Here is a 17,860-nt window from a genome sequence, read left to right as displayed (position 1 = left end):
AAATTAGGAAAGTGATGACGTCATAAATAATTGTTCCACTAAAAGATAGATCAGAAAATCAAGGATATCTCTGAAAATGTATGAGTAATATTTTTGAAACTTGGTATCGGTAGTGACCTTCCTCAAAGGTGCAAAATGGCTCATACTATGATGTAACCATGGCAACACTGTTGGTTCCAGTCTCTTTCCGTCATAAACCAAATATCTCCATTTGCAACCCTTTAAAGTGGGACAGAGGTTCTGGCCTGGAACACACATGATGCCCATATTACCCTAACTATCCTCATTAGCTTGTTGGAAGTGGATCATCTTTGGTTAAGCAAAAATTGGGGAAGTCAGTATTAATTAAAATAGGTATTTGCAGCAAAACTGTCATGTTTTGTCTTTTGTGGTGTACATTAATGGTGCCAAGTTTGAAGAACACAGCACAAATATTCCAAGAGATATTCCTGATTCAGTGCTTCATCTTTTTGTTGAACAATTAATGACGTCATCACGTTCCTTATTTGCGTAATACAAAAACGTAAATATCTCTTAAACGAAAAGATATTGCAAAAAACGCCTTTCTTCTTTATTTTGAAAAACCTTAAAAATAAACAGCAATTATTTTTCACTTCATAGGCACTTTAAGACCAGCTTGATGATTATTTAGATTAATAATAATAAAGATGGTGATGTTTTTTTAAAAAAAAAATTATCGTTCTGTACTTTTCCCGAAAGACTCACTTGGTGGTTGAATTTTAAGCTCGGTAATAAATAATGAAGTTGAGTTTTTCAACAATTACACAAGCATGGGACAAAGAAAAAAATATACAGACTCGTAAGCAAAGTTTCTCCCCCCTTAGAGAGTTCGGGGCTACACATAAATTATCAATATCCACTGGCTGATCAGTTTCCTTATTTTCTCAACCTGTTTGACAATGCAGTGATTTTGCTGGAAAATCAGAGTTCATTTTTCTTGGGGAATTAAAGTTTTAAACATATTTCTTTTGTATTTTGGAAGAACAGTTTTGATTGTTGAACCCCAGAGGGAAAAAAATGCGTGAGAACTGGACACGTACGCGAAAGTGAAAGTATGAGGGGGTGGGGGTGGGGGGATGTAGGGTAAAACTAGAGAGGCGTGTAGTAGTATTTGGAGATAAGTGACCGGTTTCTTTTTTTGGTTTGCTCAAGCTCAATAACCCCCACCCCGCTTTCCGCAATGGCACTCGTTTCTCTTACATTGAAAAGATGGGGAGGCTGTGAACGGTTGCAGATTGCAGAGGTTATCTGAGCCTGGTTGGCGATGCTCTTATATCATCGAAAATGTAGCCCTAGTACTCCAAGAGTGGAAGATATGCTGCTTCTTCTCTCTCAATAGAGTTTTTGCTGGGGGAGGACTTAATCGCGCTACAGGTGCGAACTTGTAGGAGGGGTCTGGGGCCTAGGGGTATTCTACCCAAGGAAATTTTGAAAATTACGTGGTCTAATACAGCTTTTTTGTTGTTGTTTTGGGATAGGAAACCAAGCAGCTAAAAGCGAACGCACAGGCAAAAAAGAATGAATATTCGATGCAGTATATTTTTATTGAAATATATTTTTACTGCCTTGGAAGCAAACAACTTCTAGCAATTCTTTATAAGTACGAGAATTTCCTTCTTATCTTTGCAACACGTCGCACGGAGTTCAACTCGGTGAACTACGTGGCACATGTCCCCGTGTCATGCCTCCTTCTGTGTAAGCATCTTTTTTACCTCAAAAAATTTTGCTAATGGAAGTCGCTCGTCCCAAGCCTCTGGACTATGGACCAAAAACACAAGATGAACAAGTCTTAATAAGTTGGAAATATACTTTATTGTATTTTTGTCGGTAAGAAAATTATTTACATCTTTATATAATCTATCAGCAAATATCTATAAAACTAATATTATCAACGTAAGTAAGCTTATCTTGTCAGTCAGCCATGTGTGTTTTAAAAAAGAACTTTGTAAGTTCAGGTCGCACTTCCTTGTTGTTCAATTTAGAAAAACACAAAATAAACAAGTTTTTAAACACATTTACAAACGGTCACACGGGTATAAACGACAATTACTAAGAGAACAAAAAAACTTTTGCTTTTTGTCCCTGTTTTCATGCATTCGTTCACGTTTAGAGAAACTTAAAAGAACACGTCCACAGCACAGCTTGTGTTTCTACGCCATTTTCCTTGAAATGCACTCGTGTTTAATTTCTTGAATTTACAACGATAATTGTTAACGATAGGCGTCAATGCTTTGATGATGTTTTGACGACCTTATGCATCAGTCAATTGAAACCCCGGCCCCCCGACCCCCGGGACTTACCGGGGAATTTAACATTTACCAAGTGTTAAAACCCGACTTATTTCCCCGCCCTAGGGGCCTAGACGTCTGTTAAAAGCCCCGCATAGCGGGGGCATCCGAATCGACTTAATTTCAGGATCATTCAGGAAAAAACCGGACAAAAATCTTGATTTCGTTGCAGAAGTTGAAAAATCTATTTTTTTCATTTATTGTCCATATATAGTTATGAGGTCGGAATGAAACCTGATGTAGTTTGTTTCCGACAAAACCTATTAAAAAATTGTTTTTCGTGGTCAGAGACACAAATTTGTCAAATGTAAAACCCGAAGTTAGCCATTATAAACACGCCTGCCGGAAGACCCATAATATCGGGGTGTGATTGCCCTAAGGAACGTATTTCAGCTTTTGTTGACCATCAAGCATCTACTTTTAGCCGATAACACAGCGACAAGCTTCGTGCGACAGACTTTAATAACTTCATTGTCGATTCATTGAGAAGATTACACTGCCATGCCTAAACAGCCTAAAAAAAGCTTTCCTTATCTCATTAACACTGTATGTGAAGCATACAGAGAATTTCATCAAGGAAACCCTCCCGTACCTAACAGGTTTTTAAGAGAGATGCTCAGTGTGATCTTTCAAGAAAACTCGTTCCAATTTAATGGAAAAGATTATCTTTAAGCACAACAAACAGCCATGGGCACGACAATCGCCGCAGTTTCTGCCGTCATCTTCATGGCCAAAATAGAAAACAAAATACTCAGGCAAGTACCAATAAGCCTATCCTTTGGAAACGATTTATTGACGACGTCTTTTAAATTGATGTGGGACACAGGAAGAGACAATTATATATAGAAGAATTTCTGCTAAAGGTAAACAGCTTTTACCCTACGATATAATTCATGGCTGAAAACTCAGAAACAGAAACTACTTTCTTGGAGACGATAGTGTACAAAGGTGGCAGATTCCAAGTACAAGGAGTCTATTTTTATCGTGCGAACACATTAAATACAAACCGAGGCGTCGCCAAAGGCTTTATCAAGGAAGAAGCGTGGAGACTTTTTTGAACAGATTCCTCAGAACGAACATTTTGAGAAAAGCATTTAGTCCTTTATGTTAAATCCCGGCTGCGGTCCCCGCTTCAGGTGATCGCGTGCTGTTAAATCACCCCTTCACGGCCCCGGTCTACTGACATTTTGTTAAAACCATCGCCCACCGTAGCCTGAATTTCAGACATCCCTCTGTGCTCGCCTACTCGCATTAATTACAACCAAAGTGTAGTGACGTCACCGGACGGCATTAGAGCCAAATGTGTTCAGACGTCTCTTCTGGCGAGTAGGCGAGCACAGAGGGATGTCTGAAATTCAGGCTACGCTCACCGGGGCCAACGCGCCGTTAAAAGTGCATTAAATCCCGGCTTTGGACGCGTTAAATCTCCGCTAAGTTCCGGGGGTCGGGGGGCCGGGGTTTCAATTGACTGATGCATTATGACACCATCATCTAGTGCAATATTTACAAACTTTTGGTAGATACTGGTTTCAATGCATGTCTAAAATGTTGTTACAAATAAGAGATGTCACTATAGCCTGGTTTTCACAAGCGACGCAAGCACAAGCAGTTTGTGCCAAGTGAAAACGAACGTCGACAAAAGCATAAGCACACGATGCTTACTAGTTAGAAAGCTCCGTTCTCTCGGCAAATATGGCGACAGAAACGCTCAGGCATCGAGCCAGTTGTTTCCTCTTCTACTTTTGTGACGAAGAAAGCGAAAGCGATTATCAAAGAGGAGGAAAACGAAACTATCACAACCTTCGCCACTTTTTTCAAATGCACAGACGCGGGGGAATCTCAGGGAATCTTGAGCGAGTGCTTTAATTGGTTAAACACGGCCAGACGTAAACAATTTTCTTGTGGTTATGCGGCTTTACGTTTTCACACGAATGCAAGCACAAGAAAAGGAAACATTTTGATCCTTGTGCTTGTGCTTAGAAGCAAGTACTTATGCTTGCGTCGAAGCCGTTTTCACGGTGAACTAAAGCTGTCAAGCTGGACTCTATTCGTTCAAAACGTTTTGATGTTGCCATGATATTGTTCAGTCCTAACATCAAGTGGCATCACTGTTTTTCGTGGTAGCATCTTTTCAATTATTTTCAGTATTCATTCCTCCTCGGATCATCCCACACGTACTTATAAACCTTTCACCATCTTTGTAAACATTTGCCTTTATAATAAAGTGATGATAACATTGAAATGTCAAAGGATATGCCCTCTATAACTAAGTTTCATTCACAATTTGCTGATTGGACATTTTAATCAATATGCTAATTTAATATTTCCTATACACAACATTTCCTTAGCTTTTTAGTACAGACTTTAACCTTGTCTGACCCTGTACTTGGCGACATAACGCAAAAGAAAAGTTGGTTTAAAACCAGCAAATGAACAAGGTTAGAAGACACTGGTTCTTACAGGCAGCGAACACGCGCACACGCAAAAAACAGAAAATATCCTAAGTTATTATTCAACACATGCGCGCGCTGCCCATATATGGTCAAAATGTTAACGTTATCTGTCATCCGTACATAAGAGATATCCTGCGATATACGTAGGTTGCGAAGATTCGTCCGAAATCTTGTAGGGCGCGGCATAAATACAGTTTTTCTATCTGCAAAATGTGTTTCGTTGACAATTTGTTGAATAATAAAACAATTATCCTGCTCAATCTTGCGGAATATCGTCTGATTTTAGCCAACTCGGCCTACGGCCTCGTCGGCTAAGTATCAGGCGATATTCCGCGCGATTTCGCAGGATAATTGTTAAATATCTAAGATGGCTCCCCTGCTATTCTGGACGCACTGTCTACGACCAACAATCGAATTCTATCAAATTATTTTCGAATGATAGGAGAAAGTTTTCCAAAGTTTTAAAGCCATTGCGTCAACTCCGAGAAAGTAGGACCGGGCCATGCCATAGACTAGTGCACCCTGTATAACTGCGGAGCCACCTTAAATCAAAGCTATTGGGAGAAAGAACTGCAATGATTTTAAAAACTTCTTAGATACAGGGTGCTCTCACAGTAAAGTTAGTTTTAACTTTCTACGATAAACGTCTTTTTTGTGTGGCCGCCATTTGGTTTTTTAAATACACTGCTGTTTGGTAACTTAGAGATCTGGAACAGAAAAATCACGGGAACACGCGTACGAATTACAACCTTTTTTTAGAACATCTGATTGTTCACCAAAATTAAGAAATTTTCCTAAATCTCCGAGTGGTTTACGAGGGTTTGTCGGTTCTAGACTTGACACTAGTTCGAAATGTCCGTCACACCGCAAGATTAACGTTGTTTTCTTTACTTGATGTGAGATCCCCCTGTTGTTTTGTTTTGACTCAACGTTAAGTGTTCCCGTGTTTGATTCCACTACTCGGTCCCAGTCCTACATGTTTTAAACACACAGCGGTCAAACATGAAATAGTCAACGCCACTACTGGTGTAATATTACTTGCGTAAGATTTTGGAGAGTAATGGCAAAAACGGTTTTTGGATTACAAAATGTTTTAGCAACCTGAAGAATGAGGCCACAAAAAAACTGCGGTATAACGGTTGTTTAAGTTTTTTTTTTCAGCAAATGTTGAAACCTTTCGATTCAAAGTAAAGGACATAAAAAATTGAGACAGATTTTTGCATTTCCCAGCGTCAGTTTTGGCGGACAAATGCAAACGCACCGAACATTTGACCACTGTGTGTTTAAGACATGGAAGGTATAACTATACACATAATACCTTCCCGTCTAGGTGTGTGGACTTCTGACTATTGATTTGTTCTTATTTTGTTGACCACGTGACTAATTCTCTGTTCCCAGTCTGCCGCTCGTCCTCTTGTTCAGTCTCTGGTCCAGTCTCTTGTTGGTCATTTTGCTGTCCTTGATAGAATCTGACTCAAACCGATTACCCAGGCCCCAGCTCGTCTTCTGATTCAGTTGCTGTCCCAGGCTCCGGCCACGGCCGCTCCTTCCAAAAGTCCTCTGTTGGCCATTCATGTTCAGGTTCGAGGTTCCCTTCCAAATCCTGTCAAAAATCACAAAACAATGCTTAACACAATCCTCTCTATCAACAAACATTGGTCATTATTTGCGGACTAAAACTTGGTTAGCTTTAAAAAACTGTAATCGTACCCAACAGTTATTTATATCATGTAAAAGCTTGCAATAAAAATGCTTTTTTATTAAAACGGTTTTAGTATGAAACAAAGATCGCTTACAAACAATGCCTATAAAAAAATACTAAAATTTCATATGTTGTACATAATTATTGAGGTATATGCTGAATTTCCATATCTCATGCGACATTAATAAAAAGGAATTTTTGTTCTCTGGTGTAGAAAACGGAACTCAAAAGCAAACTATCTTAGGGAGTCAGTCTCCTTCACGCCATCTTTTTGGGTAAGTCTAAAGTTCTCTACATTGGGAGGGGGTGGGGGGGGGGGGGGGACGTGGGACTGACCCATAAAACTTCAGCAAAGCCTGGTAAACGAATTAAATTTATACCCAAATATACACATGCTGTTCTCTATTTTATGGTAAAATATTGACAAATCTTAAAAGAAATCTGTAACAGGTGTTAACGAGCTTATTCACTATTATTTCGTTGGCTACTTAACTTTTTAAAAGCATTCACCGGGCGTAGACTACAGTAGCGCTATAGGAAATTTTCTTTAAAAAATAAATTAATAACCCCTCAGGCTTTGGAAAACGCCGCAAAAACAATGTAATTTCTGGTCAAGATTTGCTTTTTTTTGGTTTAAGTGAAAGGTGTTTTTGTTCAAAACTCTCTTCAGTAAAAAACAGTATGCAAGCAATATCTTTAAATCTTAGTTTTGCGGGGGGTTTTCCGGGAACCTTTCGGTTTTCCACAAATATATTCTTTCATGTAAGTAAGGCCAAGTAAAAGAAAAAAAATGTTTGTCGTCCGGATTTCTATAAAAAAAGAGCGGGTAGGCGCTTTATTTTGTTATTTGTTATTTCCTCCATCGTCGAATTCTCCAGAAGCGAACTTGCAAAATATAAATCCTGACCTCTCCAGTACGGACCTAGCGTGACGTGCCGAGGCTTTAAAATTTTGGCCTTATAAAGTTCGTATTTAAACGCAGACAAAATTGAGGAGTAACGCCTGTCGTTTTTTGTTTGTTCCAACTTTCCAAATAACAAATATTAAAAAAAGAGAAGCGCCCCCCCCCCCCCAAAAAAAAAAAAAAAATGAAGCGGGCGAGTCGAGAAACATCTTGGCCTAATAGAACAATAGATCTTCCGCTGATTATTAACTACGGGTCTTTTAGTGAAGCTTAAACAGTCACTAAAATGAGGGTGATAAATTTCTTCAAATTTCTATTTCACAAACATTAAAGAATTGGCAGTTCAACTACATCCGCCTACCTGGAAATCACAAAGGACACAATTTAAAAAAAAGAATTGTCACACTTTCTAAGCTCAGTATACTGCAGTAATAAATGATTTAATTCAGCATCAGATTTTATCTTGTAACGCATTTTGAACAGCAAATATTTTAATATCGTTCACATGGATTTGAGTGTTATTTGGAATAACGAGCATAAATAAAATTTCCACAGCTTATCAAAACAAGGTTTTTCTGATTTTTATTTTAAATGGGTTCCTTCGTTTCTTAATTCAAAATTGCTTTATTAATTGAAAACTTTACAAAATGACTGATTTTTACAAAGTATAAAGCACACACTCTTGTTTGTCTTTTAAGAACGTCAGAACTCGTACCTTTTCCCTGAATAGTCCTTTCCCATGAATTTATTTGCATCCGAAAAGCCAAACATTTCCACCATGTGATTTGCTTTGAAATGGTATTTCACTTTGGATCACTTTGCACTGCTGTTTCGCGCCTGTGAGCTGCTTTTCGCAAACATTGACCATATATTGTCTAATTATCATTAATCATTTGTAGTCACTATGAATCCAACAGGAAAAGACAGGCACAAAAAGCAACAAACGTAACTGTATCCCACGAGTCAGTATTCCGTTTAAGACACTGTATTAAAGCACCGTACAAAAAGCAACTGCCAGAAAGTTAATATAATTCACTTGAGAGTTGAAATATAAACTCTCTCACGAAATGCTGTTTCTGGATGAAAAATGCAAGACGTTTATCTCTAACGACATTGCATGCAATTGAGATTTAAAAACGCCAAAAAGTGAAAATGAGTCTCAGACAAGCAGAGCTGCAAAGTAAAACAAATAAGGTTACAGCCAGAGCCACAACAATGTAAGCAGTGAAACTTAAATAGATATTGTATCCCGCTATTACACTAACAAATTAAAATAATTTGAACGGCCCGTTTGTTTGTCAAAACAACGGAATGAAAATAAATCAGGAAGTTTAGAACTCAGTCGTATTCAGTATAAAGGCAACCAGTAGAAACAAAAAGCAACAAAACTCACAAAACTTACGTGGTATGATGATCCTAAGAAGGGGATGTTGCTCTGTCGTACAGCTTCAGTCAAATCATTTACTTGTTTCTTTGTCATCTTAACATGAACAAGGTACAGGTACTCCAGGTGAGGAACACAGCTGAGATGTCGTGTGAGATCACTTACTCCTTTACCAAGAGGGTTAGATGACAAGTCGAGCATACGCAAGTTAGGAGCCTGGGGCAGAGATCTGGCAATGACAGCAGCAGCCTTGGCTGTCAAATTGATACGCTCAAGTTTTAAGATCTCAAGTCTGTTTGTAAAGTTAATACATGAGACCAGTGTCTCTGACAACTCAGGAGCACCTGCTTTACCATAAATCCATATACATCGTGGAGACGTCACAAATGGTAAAACCTCAACGAGCGTCTCCATCTCTTGGCTTTCTATATCAATATAAATATCCCTGACACAGGACAAGCAATGACGAGGTTGATCAGTGGTGCTATCATTGTTGTCAGTCAAACACAAAGCAGTTCTGTTGTCTTGTTCATTTGACTGGTCGGCAACTACCTTCTTCTGAGTAGACTCTGGTGGTAAAATGAGCTCCTTAAGCATTTCAGTGAGGAAAGTGAAGTTGTTGGTTTTCCTGATCATAGTCATATAAATGTTCATTTTCATCCCTTCCTTCTTCAGGAAAAAGTCACTTACTGGACGGAATGGATACCTTTTTAGAAAATTCGAGGCTTTCTTTTCACTCGAACAGCTGACAACAACTGCATTTACATCTTCCAGTACAGTGATCAAGTCATGATAACTTTGTTCTGAATGCTTGCTTGGGGATTTAGAGAAAAAAATAAACTCTGGCACCTCGGCAGATTTCAGCAAGTGTTCACTGGCAACACTATTCAGCTGGTCTGAATCAAGTAATAAAAAACCTCCAGCGTAAGACAGACACGTGGAGTAGAGCTCCCCTCTCTTCTCGTCTGCACAGCAGAAAAAGCTGTGTGAAATAAAAGTTAGAAACTGTTTTTGCGCTTCTGACAAATCTTCAATACAAGGTGTCTCAGTGAAGTTGTACTCTGTCAGACCTTGCTTCTTTCCTACCATCCCCAGATGATGTAGAACAGCGCATGCGGCGTCTGCTGACAGCTCATAAGCAAATTTGAGAACTTCAATCATCTTGACAATCTTTTCAAACGAGTCAACTTCGGACAGACAGCTTGTACTTTGTTCTTTTAACAACTTCTCCTTGAGGTAAAAGGCGGCAAGAAACTCCTGTAAAGACTTGTGAATGAAAATAACTTCTTTCTCGGGAGTCAAACTTGCAACATTCAGAACATGAAACAACCCGACTACAATTAATTTCGTACTAAAAATGTCGTCGGGCAGTTCACTGACGTGAAAAGAAAGACAGTCTTGCAAAAGGGCATCAAAGGCAAGCTTGCCTAATTTACAGAGCTCTTCTTTGTAGTCATCTACTTTTCTAAATTGCTTTGCATCTGCATCTTTTTCAATCAGGTGGTCCAACAATGTTTGAATAAAACCTGTGTAAATGCCGGCCCGTGATTTTGGCAGTCCTCTATGATGTTTACCCTTCCAGAGTAAACACAGCATCAGCAGGAGAAGAGGTATTTCCGCCATGTTTTTCAGACCTTTTTCTTTCAAATCTTTTACAAATTCGTCAACGTCTTCTTTATCTTTGAGAAACCTCCTTGCAAACGCTCTGACTTGATTTTCGCTTTTGAATCCATTAATCTCAAACTGAACATGGCTGGGGCATCTTAATTCGTCAACTTTCAAATGCCGCGTTGTCATAATGACTTGACAGTTTCTCAGTAATGTGCCCTCCCAGATGTCACGGACCGGTGATTGTTCTCCAGCACAGCTGTATTCATCATAGCCATCCAAAATGAGTAACACCTTCTCTTGATAATCTCGGATGTAATTAAAGACATCATCAACTGAAATCACGCCTTCACCAGACAGTAGTTTAGAAGCCTTTAGAACATCGCGGATATCCTTCAAATTACACACATCTCGCAGTTTAATCAGGAGCACAAGATCAAACTTCATTAGGATTCTCTTTTCTTGTTGTGACCAGTCAAAAGCAGTTTTTTTGGAAAAAGTACTTTTCCCAATGCCTGGCCGGCCAAAGACTAAAATACGCTTAGGGTTGGGATGATGCTTATCACCCTTGAATATATCAGTGTAGTCTTCAAGTTCCTCTTGTGTAACTCCACTTGGCTTCCTCTCATCCCTAACCCAAGATAGCTGTGTGTACATCTCGCTAATGTGAACAGCCGAGCTTTGTTCCCACGGAACAATTTTGACCTTACTGAAGGTGTTGTAATGAGACTGTAGCTGTTTTTGACACTGTTCCACAAACGGTTCTGTAAAACATGAAAGCATTAAATTTAGAGTCGAGGACTTGGCTTGGCTTGGATAGTAAACATAATGTCAAAGCTTGTTTTCGCCTTTTTTCGCAGTTTCCGTAAAAACAGATTTCAATTTCTAAGCGCAGTAAATTTTGAACGCGCTTTACGAAGAAACTATAAATAATTATGTCATCGAATATGTAGCAACAGTGGCGGCAAACATTTAAAACAAAAATGTTTTCACAAAAAGCTGTTATTTGAAAATGTTTTCATTTCCTTTCAGAGCAAAAATGTAACAAATCTTTAATGAAAACGATCTTTTCTTGGTCACGATTCGTTAATTTTGTCAGTTTTTTGATCTGATTCTGTTTCTTAGAATCAAAACAAAGTTGTCCTAAGTAGGAGAGGAGAGCTCTAGGGTAAACCTCTAGCTAGGGTAACCCTAGCACTAGAGCTACCAGGGATCCCAGTGGGTTATTCTAACTCCTTGTAAACAGAGCCTTAGTCTGAAAGTTCAGTCAGACTAAAAACAGCCCTTCATTACTCCTTCACCAAGAGGATTAAGCCCTTGAACATATCCAGTACAAACGACCGAGGTCAAGATTCCCGCATACAGATGGACTTGGCTTGATTAGCCTGCGTAGCTGACGGTGTTGTTGGTTTTTTTAGTGCCCACTTGCAAGCAGCAAAGACGCGACAACGAGCGGCGCAGCCGCGAGTGGCTTGGGGAGGAGAAACTAAGCTCGATTAATAAGATCATTATATGGCCATATGGCGTTACATAGCTAGTTCGTACTCGCGGACAGTTAAAATGAGAAGAGTAGGTCGAGACCACTGACAGTTGTTTTCTATTTACCCCGAGTCATTCCCAACGTCTTTTTGGAAAACTGTGTCATTTTGATGATTATCAAGCGTAGTCTGGGATGTCGTTACTTACTTGTCCACCTTATAAAAAAATTATCACTTTTATTTTGGACGATCTTTGCTTCTTAGTGATTGTAGTTGTGACAAAATTGCATTGAGGAAAAGACTGATAAATTAGACTTCATTTTATCGACATCATGCATTTACAACTCTGCCTCTCTCACCTTTCTTGATCTTCATTGGAAATTTCGTCACTGTGTGGGTGGCAGGATGTCTAGAATAAACATATTGTTGGTTGATTTACAACGGCTTTTTCCTTTGGAGATGTTAATCTAGAGTTTAGCAATGGCGTTTTCATTCAACGTATTTGAAAACAGCAAAGTTAGCCTTTTACTGGTTGAAGAACCAAATTAGTGGAAGATGCTTTTCTCACCACAGGAGCATGTGTCTGAAGAGGGTAGAGGTCACGTGACATCTTTTCCAGGCTGGTGCTTTGTTGCTTTCTATGATTACTGACATTTCCACCCACCTGCCTATCTTTGTTTACAGTTATTGTGTAAGCATAGCATGTACTCGTCTGTTTAATACCAGTAGCATTGTTTATCAATTATATCATACTAGAAGTAATCGCGTTCCAACTATAGCCAGTCTATTTAAAGGAGTAAACGTGTTCAGTATATTATTTATAACTAAGTAAGTTTAGAAACCTAAAAAAGCTGATATAGCTGGTAACCTACTGCTATAAAAGAAAATTTATGTTACCTTGATTGACATACAATGCACAAAAAGAAGTGCTCACACTCGTAGCAGCAAAACCGGGTCCCAAGTATAAAACCTTTACACACACCACACTTATATCTGAAAAATGAATAGTAAACACATCATTAGAGTCTGAAGTTCAAGTAATAAAAGAATACCCCATCAGTCACAGCAAGCAGTTCAAAGTTTGATTTTTTTAGTACGGCTAAAATTGCAATGTTTCAAATATAAGAATCCAGTAGATATGTGCTGAAAAAACAAGTGATTGGGTATTTTGTCCACTGGATAGTTATTCCCGTGATGTGTAGCCTCATTCACCTTTTGAGCACCGGAATCCAGATGTAACATAATGGTCTCTTTACCACTTAGCTGGTTTGCGTGTCTTATGAAGTGGCAAAATTCTCAAATGCTCAGCAATATTTTTTGCAAGATTGCTGTTGTGGAGCAAACAGCATAGTTCACTTTCACACAAATGGGATTTTTTTAAGACATTACTGAACAATGAAAAACCATTTCCGACTTTGCAGAAAAGAGTGGTGCAATTGGTGGGCCACTTAGGGATTTAAAAGACACTAAATTTGTTTGTACAAACAAAATAACTACAGTGTACACAGTTGTGAATTTCAATACTCACCTCATGTCAATAACATCGTGATTTTCTGTGTGGTCTTCTGGTTTTACCCCGGCTGTGTGACAGAAACAGATTCAATTTCAAGCATAAGATGTATTTGTTAATTAACTACTTTAATCGTCCCTAACAAGTTTTTAAACAAGTGTAATCTGGCCAATCTGCGCTGAGGTAAGTATATGTATTTCTGCAATTTACACTGTCCAATCAGGATTAGCATGGACATTCTAACAGTTGACAGGTTACTTCGTGGGGAGACGGGGGAGGAGGGAGGGGGTGGGGGTTAGGGGGGGGGGGTTTCAGAGTCATGGCCATGGTTTAGACTCCTGTTAGCAGAGAGACTTTGTCTTTTATTGTGATATAGAATTTTCTAAGGAGATATATGCTACATAATAAACACATACAGACTCTCTCAATAGCTGATGAAGGTCAATGACGCATCAATTAAGTTTGATACAAAATACATGTAATGTAAACCACAGCTATTTACTTCTGTGATACCTTAAATTTTTGCTGTCAATATATTAGTTTGTCTCTGAAATGAATCTTACACCGACCACTAGCTTGAAGTTAATGTCATGGGCAAAAAAAAAAACCTTCAATTACAAAGAACATAAACTTACATTTATTAAACTAACAACTTTAAGTCACTTGGCAATTCAACTGACAGTGAAGTCAAGTTACGGAAGGTTAAGGCCAAAATTAAGTTTGAGGCAATTATCATTATTACATAAAAATGATTTGACTCATGCTTGACAGCTAAAGAGAACCTTCCTGTAAATAAAGGGTGATATATATAACCCCTTACACTGAATACTGTTTTTAGCAGCTAAGAATATCATGACAACTCACCCATGTAACAATCGTAGCAGAAGGCAACATTAATGCAGTGAAGGCAGTGGTAATACCTGCCTGACAGACTCACACGACAGCCATTACACTGATTTAAGTATAGCAAGTGGTGTCGGAACCGTGCTAGAAATAGATTCCTTTGCTGGAGGAGAAGAACAAAAAATGTGTTAATGTTAACTAATCTAGTGTGGTATCAGTTTACTTTTGATCGCCTGGCATTTTTCATAGACAATTTGGGTCTGTGATAAGCATGTGAATGGTGTATTTATTATTTAATTATTATTACGTGACACAAACCTTTCGTTGCTGTTCCGTCCGTTTCTCACTGAGCAGGCGATCAATAGAAAAGACATCTCGTTTTACCAACTCCAACCAAGTATCATGTTCTTTGTACCGATCCAGCTCTTGTTGTTCATTCATATGCTGCTCAGTAGGTTGGGCTGCAGTCAGTAGAGAAAAAAAACGTTTAGAACTACTTGACATGCCGAATTGAAGGGAAAAGGATCAGGTGTTATTTTGCTGATTACAGATTTTCAGGCTAAATTTAATCTGAAAAAAAAGTTGTGATATCGGTTTGCCAAGTGAATTATTCTCTTTTAATTGCATATTATAGAACTAATAAAAATACAATCTCAATTCCAGGCATGAATATCTCCTTAAATTCCTTGACCATGAGCAACATCACAGTGCAATACCCAGTTTGTGACCAACATCCCAGCATGCTTCTTATTAACATGTCCCCTCTGAAAAACTCTTTACAAACTTTATGGTCCCAAGCCTCATTTATGCCAAAATTCTTCTCGAGCCTCTGGCACCTTCATATTGATTTTACACCTGGGGGTAAGATAAGATAGTCTAACGTTATTGCCCCTAAAAATATCACCTGCAATCCTTCTTTGTTCAGCATCTGGACAGTCACTTGAACATGGCAACTCTCTCATTGAACTCTCCTCAGCTGCTGAAATATCTGTAAAAAGGAAACCTTGTCAAACTGTGCTGGTAAAAAATGCAACAGCAATCTACACCTGATAGAACCATGGGCAATATCATAGTAAAGAAACAACAGTGGTGCATGTTTATATTTACAAGACGAAATACAATTAACATGCAGCTCTAAACAAGCACTTCTGTTCATTTTCTTTTCCTCATATTGAAACTAATGTGTTAGGATGTTCACAGAAACTTTGAGTCTGCTGGCTGTACAAAATGGTCGACAATGAATTCTTGTCTAGTCTGTCGCACCATTTCACACAATGCAAGGATTTTGCAGTTTTCCCACACTCACTTTAGACTTCACAATATGTCAGTGTTATCTTATACAGCCGTATTTAAAAGTTAAATCAGTGTTTGCCAGTCAGACGGTGTGCGCATAGGTAACATGATTTGATAATGATAACTGCAAATTCAACATAAACTTCAGGTCTGATGTGAAGACTTACTGAAAAATTCACCAAGTCAAACCCTATCGATCCTCACAGAAAGTTTCTAATAGTTTCTTACACTCTTTAAAGGTTGAAAGTCTATTCTTTTCATCTTGGACTTGGTTGCCAACTTCTTGAAGTTCCTTGCCACAAATAAACTAATCCAAGGCTCACTGGAACATACAGTGATTGTATTGGAGTGTTAAAAAAGATCATTACAAAAATTCTTATTATTACCAACCTGGAAGGTCTGACGTCATGAGCTTTATTCGTTTAGCATCCTGAGAACTTGAACTTGGTAAGTCTCTCTTTGTTGAAACAGTTGAACTTCCTTCCTCTGCAATTATGGGAAAAGCAGTCAAGTTAAACTGTGCTGCTTTAACATGAAAATTCTTTTTCCTTTTTTTTCTCAATAACATGTTCTTGTTTGTTTGCTTGTTTGTTACAGTTCATCCTCTTTAATACAGACACAAAAATGGGAAGAGCTGCCGAGTGTTGGTTTAAGTACCTGACCAAGGGATGAATTTCTATTTCAAAGGCAGAAGCCTTTGTAAAGTTTAAATTCCTACCCTGCACTTGCTTGCATAACTTTTCAACAGACTTTTTCAGATGGCAAGCTGATTGTTTCACAAATTGAGATAATTTTATTAATTTAGTCTTGTGTTTCATTCCTTGTGTTAACATTCACGGGAGAGATGAAAACACTGACCCCCGATCCGCGGACTACCCACTGACCCCCCACTCTGCGGATCACCCTACGGACTACTCCACGGACTACCCTACGGACTACCCCTACCGAGTACCCTAAGAAATGAAACGAATTTATGTTTACGAGGAAAAGAGAAATGAGAAACCTATCTGTGCCACTTGTGCGATCAATCGAAACAGCCACCATCTTATTTCCCTTGATCCAGTCTTTCTTGTTACAAACTAACTTCGTGCCCAGTATGCATCTTCAACAAAAAGGACTTTGTCAAGTAAATGGCAACTTCAAAAGTTTCGCTCCGTCTCCTGTTGTGGGTGCTTTGGAATTGTGTTTTCAGGTCCACATCGTTGTTGACCTATGAATTATAAGCAGGGTGACCCTATTCGGTAGATTGGTGGAATGATGGAACGGCATGGTGGAATGGTGGAAAATCCAAAAACATGGAATGACGGAATTTTCTAAAACGTGGAATTGTGAAAAATTAAAAAAGAAACAACAACAGCAACAAAAACAATCAAAAAAAGAAATCTTTAACTACTAACTTTCTCAGACAGCGATTAAAGCTAAGAATGTCGCTAATAATGATTCAGGTACTTAACTTGTGGATATTCGTTGCAATGACAGAAAAACCAAGTTTTTTACAAGATGGGCTAGCAGTAGAAAATCAGCAAACACTTAATATATCCCTTAAAATGACGGGTTCTTTATATATCTTCTTAATCGTTCGAGGGCCTCGATCTGGAGCCGGTCTTTCGAGGAAGGTTACCGAGTGATCGAGTGAGGATTTTGTTATCTTACAGAAGACGTTTTTGCCCCGCTCGAGACAACGAAACTTACAAAGCCAAAGTACATTAACGAAGCCGTTAAAAAGAAAATGGAAGGACCTGAAATCTACTGAGTTCGTACTGAAAAAAAAGGAAACCCACAACAAGGGGTTTCCGGTTAGTCACCAATCCAACCAACAGGGCTTAACTTTGGCAAAAAAAACGCGTAAATCAGCTTATAACAGTATAAGTCCAGTTATAGCATCTATATTATGGTTTTCTACTGCTAGCCCATCTTGTAAAAAAAACTTGGTTTTTCTGTCACCGCACGAATATCCACAAGTACCTGAATCATTATTAGCGACATTCTTATCTTTAATCGTTGTGTGAGAAAGTTAGTAGTTAAAAGTTTTCTTTTGTTTGTTTGTTTTTATTGCTGTTGTTGTTTCTTTTTTAATGTTTTACAATTCGGCGTTTTAGAATATTCCGTCATTCCATGTTTTTAGATTATTCCGCCATCCTGTTCCGTTCCGTGACTGTTTTGAGAAAACAGATAAAAGCAAGATGGCGGCATTTTACAATCGCAAATTGAAGCAAGGTAGCTGGTTTCTTGTGTCTCTTTTCCTCGTAAACATGAATTTGTTTCATTTCTTAGGGTACTCCGTAGGGGTAGTCCGTAGGGTAGTCCGCGGAGTAGTCCGTAGGGTGATCCGTGGAGTGGGGGGTCAGTGGGTAGTCCGCGGATCGGGGGTCAGTG

At 38.7% G+C, this 17,860-nt stretch overlaps 1 protein-coding gene and 1 pseudogene across 3 annotated transcripts in view; both read right to left on the bottom strand.

Annotated features, from left to right (window-relative positions):
• The window catches only part of LOC144652484 (uncharacterized), a 214,025-nt pseudogene that overhangs the window by 188,270 nt on the left and 7,895 nt on the right, over positions 1-17,860 (bottom strand). The window lies entirely within an intron of this gene.
• Positions 1,624-17,860, bottom strand: part of LOC144652487 (uncharacterized) — a 90,508-nt gene continuing 74,271 nt past the window's right edge. Inside the window, exons 4-12 of one of the 2 annotated variants that reach the window (XM_078512502.1) lie at positions 15,875-15,970; positions 15,096-15,179; positions 14,510-14,652; positions 14,213-14,354; positions 13,367-13,418; positions 12,736-12,831; positions 12,198-12,247; positions 8,771-11,124; positions 1,631-6,365 (exon numbers count right to left, since the gene is read on the bottom strand). In XM_078512502.1, the coding sequence (XP_078368628.1) occupies positions 6,246-6,365; positions 8,771-11,124; positions 12,198-12,247; positions 12,736-12,831; positions 13,367-13,418; positions 14,213-14,354; positions 14,510-14,652; positions 15,096-15,179; positions 15,875-15,970 (3,137 nt within the window). In that variant the 3' untranslated portion in view covers positions 1,631-6,245. Of the gene's footprint in view, positions 6,366-8,770; positions 11,125-12,197; positions 12,248-12,735; positions 12,832-13,366; positions 13,419-14,212; positions 14,355-14,509; positions 14,653-15,095; positions 15,180-15,874; positions 15,971-17,860 lie in introns of both variants that reach the window. The other variant, XM_078512501.1, reaches the window with a different exon arrangement.

The sequence above is a fragment of the Oculina patagonica genome, chromosome 4, assembly GCF_052425735.1.
Source record: "Oculina patagonica isolate OP01 chromosome 4, crgOcupat, whole genome shotgun sequence".
In the NCBI taxonomy this organism is placed as follows: domain Eukaryota; kingdom Metazoa; phylum Cnidaria; class Anthozoa; order Scleractinia; family Oculinidae; genus Oculina; species Oculina patagonica.
Note: the sequence above shows the minus strand (reverse complement) of the source record. Positions and strands in the feature narration are given on the sequence as shown.